The 7,390-nt window shown below is 48.6% G+C and overlaps 1 protein-coding gene across 1 annotated transcript in view; it reads right to left on the reverse strand.

Annotated features, from left to right (window-relative positions):
• TRIO (trio Rho guanine nucleotide exchange factor) overlaps positions 1–6,982 on the reverse strand; it is a 256,422-nt gene extending 249,440 nt beyond the window's left edge. The window contains exon 1 of the mRNA XM_080579300.1: positions 6,608–6,982. Coding sequence (XP_080435426.1) covers positions 6,608–6,743 — 136 coding nt within the window. The 5' untranslated portion in view covers positions 6,744–6,982. The remainder of the gene's footprint in view (positions 1–6,607) is intronic.
• Between the last annotated feature and the right edge of the window lie 408 nt (positions 6,983–7,390).

A 7,390-nucleotide genomic window follows, 5' to 3' on the forward strand; every position in this document is an offset into this window, starting at 1 on the left:
TGCGTATTACTTCACCAGTAATCTACTTTTTGATTTCACTGCACCAAGAAAAACGTTAAGTTAGACAAAGTTCCTTCTCCAAATCAAACAAATGTCTTTATGAGAAGAACCAAGTATGCAACCATTTTAGTGATTAGTTTTAAAATAGCTTGCTATGGCTTTAATTTTTCATTTTAACCAGTAGCCCTTTCATAGACCTCTTCTTTTTAGACAACACTTGTTTCTCACAGCATCAAGAAGAAAAATTATTTTCCCTTGTTCTCATAAAAATCATCATTTAATTTCAAAAGAATGTCACACACCTACCATGGCATTTCCAAAGTTTGCGTGTCTTTCCTGTTTTAACGCTTTTGCTGACCATAAACAGCTATTTCAGAGTGATCTCGTCTCCTCCTTCAAGCTGCAGAGCAAAATCACAATGCAGTTTCAGCCTATTAACAAACTGACCAAACTGTCTGCATCTAAAGAGGCCTATTTGTTCACACTAGAACTATTTTTTAACTGAAAAATAGTAGAGAAATAGTAATATTTTCTCTTTATGTTGGGATAGGAAAAGTCTTTTCAATCCTTGTCGAGATTTTGTTTACTTTCACAACCATTTTACATTGAAAAGCTTTGGGAAGCCACATGAAATTTCAGTTCAAAGATTCATACTTGTTTCTGCAGAACACATCTAGCTGGAGAAAACACACTTCTTTAAGAGAAGTTTACCAGCCACCTCATCTACACAGCAATGAAGCTCTGCAAACAGGGAAAGCCTGAGCTGCAACACGTCTCTTTTCTAATTCTGTCAGCTCCTTTCTAAGCTTAGTTCTGAGCACGTCAGTGTTTCATGCCTGCTCAAACTTACTCCTCTCAAGAACTGGCCTGGCTTTTCTCTAGCTCCCATTTACCTTCCACTTCAAACGTGCATTTAGTTTATCAACTGTCAGCTGTCACAGATGCTACAAGTAATTCTGTTTCCTCTTGGTAATGACCATGACTTCTGCCTCTCTTGTACACACAACCTAACCTCTACCTTTCCCTATCCTTCAGTACCCCAAGAAGTTTGGCTCTTCCACACCAAACGAAGTTGCACAGCAGCTGTTGCATCTCACACCGACACGCGCTGTCCTCTTGCTCATTATTCCAGGAAATGTCAATCCAACAACACTATTCCCAGGGTAACTTCTCCATTGTATTGTTTCTGTAATTATTTTAGTCCTGCAACTACCAAGCTGTGACATTTGTGTCTTTTAGCTTTTTCAGCTCCCTCTCTCCCCCAACATCTTATTAAAATGGATCTTGTGGAATCCAACTGAAAACTTCACAAGGGGTCCCACTTCTTCTCCAGCCTGAATCAGGCAGCCCTAATGACAGCAACGCTGCTGCAACTTCCTCACTGACCAGTGAGGCTCGTAGGACAAAATAACAGAATCATGAAAAAGCAACGTCCGACTTGTTTCGTGGCTCATACTCTCTGCGTACCTCACCACTTCACAAAACCCCCAACGTACCTCAGCTCCTGTCAGCCACAGGGCCCCGAATGAATACTTGCAGAGAACAGCATGGAGATGCCACGTGGGGTACCACCAGGTTTCCCTGCCAACACTTCGTTTTTGGCTTCCCTATTAGACTATTTTTATTAGATGTTTGTAGCTACTCTGTCGCTAGTCCAAATGCCATGCCAAGTAACCCACACAACCACAGCTCTGACTACGCTCACTGTAAGTCAGCCACTACATATCGACAGGAGATGGATAAACCTTCGCAGAAAGCCACTATCTGAACTTTACACGTTGTGTGTTCTGCTCCACGGATTTAAGCTGAAAATTGCCCTTGGTTTTAAAATTTGATGCCTAGTATGAAAGTTACTTTGTCCATGATCTAAAAGGTAGCATGTTTCTGATTAGTAGTATTCATGGAAAAGTTTGCTGCACAGCATGCATACTTTTTTCTCCATTTCTTTTCCTCCCTCTTTTCTTCCCCTCTTCCAGAAGATTTTTTTTGCTTCACTAGCATTATTAACGTTATCTACTACAGACAGACAGCCTTCCTAGCCACCATCACACAGGACACTAATGTAAAGCAACAAGACAAAGTTGTGTAAAACAAGGTGACAAGGAAGAAGCAAATTACAGTTCCTCACTTTAAACTTGAAATCCTGCATTTCTCAACAAATCTTTTGGTTTTTATCTTTACGTTATTATTTAAGCGCTATTCACAAAAACTAAGCAAGACACAAATTCATTATTTAAGACAAAGAAACAACAACTAAATGTTTTTATGCTATTAATACTTCCTATATCGTTTTACCTACTCAGCCTAGACTGCAATAGGCAGATGTGTACTCAAGCCTTAGGCAGATTGACCAAAGTCTCTCAAGCCACCAGTACTTGCAGAAGTCTTCAACCTGACGTCCATAACCACAATAGAATTCAGCATCCCATTTTCCCAAAACACTCGCATAAACATTTTAGTGGCCACATATCTCTCAAAACAAAGTTTAAAGTTTTCCTACCATTAAGCTTACAATAAGCAGCACCTACAGGAAAGGGTAAGCATACAATGCTAGAGTCAAGTGCCATTCAAAACTATTCTGGCAACCACCTCCTTCTCCAACTTCCCGTCGGGGAGAGGTGGCACACCAAACCCCGTGCTTCAGACACCTTTCTCCTCCAGACCCACTCCTCTTCCATCTCAGAGACCTCCTGCGGAGAAAGGACTGCTGCCACCTGCAGAGACTCATTTTTAACACGGCAAGTCCTCCACCTTTGTGTTTTCAGATTTCAGATCATAATTCAGATCAAGTTCTGAATTATGATTGACAGTTGTATTTGGATTTGATCTGGCAAAGACAGAAATGTTCAAAAACACAAAGGAAAAATAAGACGCCCTGGAAGTCTTGTCAGTAGGGTGCATAACTGCTGAGGCTTAGCCAGAGCAAGGTCCCTCAGAATGTAAATTTTGCTGCTTCAGTAAACGTGGTGAGTGTTGAAATAAACAGTGGTAACAATCAGAATCTCCTCAGTGGCTTCAGAAACTGTACCATCGGTCCGTGCATGAATGAAGTTACTGCACAGCTCTCTGATGGCTCTCAGATGTAATTTATCATACAGGAAATAATTACATCTACTTTCATCACAAAACAGTAAAGAGTTATCAGTTGGCAACTTCTTTGTTTGTTTTTCCACTGAGACTTCTTGCAGTCATTTATAAAGGTACTTGCTATATTGTCTAGCTAAGAGTTGCCTAAGTGTTTGCAAGCCTTTTTCTCTGCATTGTTTGGTATTCACAGATCTCTTCAGCATCCCAAGAAGAGAAATTTAATTATAATGTACAATCACTATCTCTTATACTTAGCTAAGATGCTAGATGGAAAAAAAAAGTTCTTATTGCTTAAAAACAAAATCAATGAACTTTAACTTGCAATAATCGTTTGGCTTGGAGGACGATGTTATAATAGCATGATTAAACTTAAATGGACAGCGCTCATTCTTGCATCGCAAAGATGTCGGCTGACTGGTGCACCACCTTCCCAAAATATTACGGACTTGAAGCTCTAAACGTGGAGATTTAAAAACAGTAACAATGAAAGGACAGGATAAACAAACAAGCCTTCTGTACATTTACTGCCTTGTAAGCCATGCCTTGATGATAGTCTCTCAATTCCACTTTGTACACTTATTTCCTGAAAGCGTGCTCACATGATTTTTAGTTGAATCTTTGAATACATTTTGAGAGCTTTTTACTTAATACTTTGACACAGAATAGATCTTGTATACTTAACACATGCATCAATACCCTGCTATCCAGACTCTTAGAATTATAAAACAAAATTGCAGACTAAGAGATTTTATTCATCATTTCAAGTTGCACAACTTTAATTAGACAAAAAGGGACACTTGTCTTTACATCTTCAGCTCCAAACATATCCTCTCCATCAGTTACACTGTCATCTCCAATCTCCAGTTTACACATAGCACAGAAAGGCACTTCCTACAACCACTGTGTTTTCTCAGTCTAAATGTAATCGCTTTGCTTGGCACCATCTCTGCTTCTTAGCGGTTTCACTCTTAATCGTGCCACAAAGAAGGTGACAGATCTAACAAGGTGCTCTCGCCTTTTTATCTTCAATTAATAAGATTTGGATAGCAAATACATAACAAGTAAGCTGCCTCTATTGCTTCCAACTCTGATACATCTAATTTTAAATTGAAATTCAAGACACATTATCTTTATGTTTTCATACTACTACCTCACTTCCAGTCCAGCTTCTTCCTTCAGTAAGATTTCTTTGTGTTTCAGTTGCAACCAATTTCCACAACAACTCAGAGGGAGTTTACATTTACATAACCAAAGCAGAAACTGGAAACATGCACATTTCAAGTGAACATGGCCATTGTTCAATATCCTAATAAAACATCTTCCAAACGCTGAAATTCTGTTCTTCAGGCTACTTCAGTTCTGCTTCAGGCTTTGTCTTTCAAAAGGACAGGAGGAAAGCTAACAACCCCCCTGGCTGTACAACTGACCAATTTAACTAGCCTAAGATTAGAACTGATTGTTCAGGCATTGTGGTTTTCATTTGTTTTTGGATGGGTTTTTTCCCCTCTCCTGGAAAACACTGTAACATTTTTACTCATTTTCTCTTTTAAGTAACAGCTACAGCTTTGCTGACATTCTCTGCAAGTGACAGGAAAAAGGAAGCATTTGTCATTGTAAATACTGTAAAGAGAAAAATATTTTGTCTGCTCCCACGTACACCAAACTAAGCTTTGTGCTTGTTCATTGATCGCTGTGTCCATTGTGTTTCACTGAAATAAAAAAAAAAATTGTACCTCCTGTCCAAACAAAGGGAAGCACCAAGATCTTTCAACGGACCCTTTTCTTATAGAAGAGTAGATCATGTAGGGGTGCAGAGTTCAATGAGCTCTTCCCAATACCGAACACCTACAGAGATGCCAAAACCTTTTCCAGTGTGTGACACTGCTCTGGCTGAACCAGATCACCTCCATGCGTGAAAACAGAAATGGGAATGCCAGTTGTTAAATATTTATTATAAAAGAGTTCCTCAATAAACATGTGATGTCTTTTTCTACTGCTTTCAGATTTTCAGCTGCTGCAAGACTAAGCTCGGTGCAACTCCCCTACTATCAGAAGCTATCAGCATCAGAAGTCATCGCTGCACCACTTACGAGCTTATCAAGTCTGTGTCATCCCCCTACCCACACACCAATGTGGAGGATGACTATTAATACAGCTGGCTGGGTCGTCCAGAGCTGCCAGATTACTACACAACACGCACCTATTTGTAACTACGCAAGCCTACTACAGGAACCCTTTATTTTCATTTTAGTGTAAAAATGACGTTTTGAGAACAGCAAAGCTCAGATCAGTCCTTCGTCCACGACACAACCCACCACAGCCAGCATCTTGACAATGAGTTTCGCGCTCGACGCTGTCACGCGAAACAGGTTTCTGGGAAGCACCAGGCCCCTCAGAGCCCTGACCCACTGCTCGGTCCATCTGTCCGCGCAGAAGTGGCTCTGAACCCTGCTTCAGGGATGCCTGCTGTGAATCACACCTCCTTCTTCATCCCCATGAAGCCCAGCACGTCCAGCGGCGAGCACCGGCCGCCAGAAGCACTGATTGCGCCGCTTCCCACCTCCCTCACCGACTTTCCTTAAAAAACCCCCATTAACGCAGCCTTCATCAGCATTGTTCTTACTGCCATCGGTTTTATTAGTTATTGTTATTTTTCACACGCAAAACCGGCAATCCCCCTTCATCTTTCCCGGCGGTGAGTCTGCATTTTCCTCTCACGCCGCTCCTTTTTAGGCAGCCCAAGGGAGCAAGAGCCCGGCCCGCCCGCCCCGCCCGGGGGTGCCCGGGGGAACGAGGAGCCGCCGGCGGCGAGGAAGAGGAGGAGGAAGAGGAGGAGGAGGAGGACGACGAGAAGCAGCCGCCGCCCGGGGAAGGGCCCCGAGCAGCGGAGGGAGGCTCGGCCGCCGCCGCCCCCTCCCCGCCGCCATTACCGGGGGCACGGTGCGGGCGGCGGGGCGGCGGTGGCGGCCTCCATGTTGCACCCCGGCGGCCTGTCAGCGCCGCCGCCCCCTCCCCGGTGCCCCCTCGGGAGCCCCGGCCGGGGAGCCCCGGGGGCGGCTTGCGGCCGCCTCCCCGCTACCACCGCCCGCGGTGCCTTGCGGAGCGCCGTCATCTCTCCCCGGCCGCCGCGCTGCCCGCAGCCCTGCGGCACGCCGCTGCCTCGGCTCCCGCTCTCCTCCTCCTCCTCCTCCTCATCTTCCTCCCCGCCGGCAGCCAGGTGCCGCCGCCCGGTACCGGCAGCCGCACCTGTCACCGGCGGCGGCTCCCGGACCCAGCCCCGGCGGCCGGGCCGCGTCCAGCCCGCAGCAGCGCCGTTGTCCGCCGCCGGGCCCCGCCGAGGAGGAGGAGGAGGAGGCGGCAAGATGGACACTGCCGAGCCGGCCGCGCTCAGCCCGGCGGCTCCCACCTGGCCAGCCCGCCCCGGGGCCACCTGACAAAGCCGGCTCCCCTCGCCCCCGCGCGCCGGGGGGAAGATGTCGCTTCACCCCCACACCCCCCCCCCGCCCCGCTCCGCACTCACCGGATCGGAAGAACGCCGCGATGTCCGCCGAGTCCTTGGCCGCCTCCTCGGCCCCTTCCCCGGCGCCGCTGCCGGCCGTGGCGGTGGCGGCGGCGGTGGAGGAGGAGGCGGCGGCGGTGGCGGCGGCGCTGCTCATGGCTGCGGCGTGCGGCGGCTCCTCGGGGCGAGACCCCCCGGCCCCGGCGCCGCCGCCCCCGGCTTCAGCCCCGGGCGGGTGCGGCTCTCAGGGCGGCAGCCGGAGCGAGCGGGCGAGCGGCTGCGGGCGGCCACGGCGGGCGCAGGGACATGGAGGTATGCGCGGAATGGCAGCGCCGGGAGCGCCCACCCCCCGCAGCCACCTAGGAGGCGGCGCGGGCATGCACGGAGCCGGAGCGCAGACAATTGCGGGAGGAGGAGGAGGAGGAGGAGGAGGAGGAGGAGGAGGAGGAGGAGGAGGAGGAGGAGGGCGACGACGGCATGGGGAGGGCCAGCAGTCAGCGCAGCGAGGAGCCGGTGGGAGAAGGAGGAGGAGGAGGAGGAGGAAGGAGGGAGACGCTTCCAGCCTTTTTGCCTTTCTTTTTTATTTATTATTTCTTCCTCCCCCCACCCCGCGCGAGGCGGAGGAGCGGCGGCCGCGCTAGTGCCGGTGCCCGCAGCAGCCGCCGGCCTCCATCTTGTTTGGGGGGCGGGGGGGGAGCGGGGAGGGAGGGAGGGAGGGAGGGAGGGAGGGGGCGTTCGGGATTCTCCGGCTGCCTCCGCCGCTGCTCGGCAGGGGGCGGGGCGGCGCGGCGCATGACGTCACGG

The sequence above is a fragment of the Anser brachyrhynchus genome (assembly GCF_964034855.1).
Source record: "Anser brachyrhynchus genome assembly, chromosome: 2".
NCBI classification, from domain to species: domain Eukaryota; kingdom Metazoa; phylum Chordata; class Aves; order Anseriformes; family Anatidae; genus Anser; species Anser brachyrhynchus.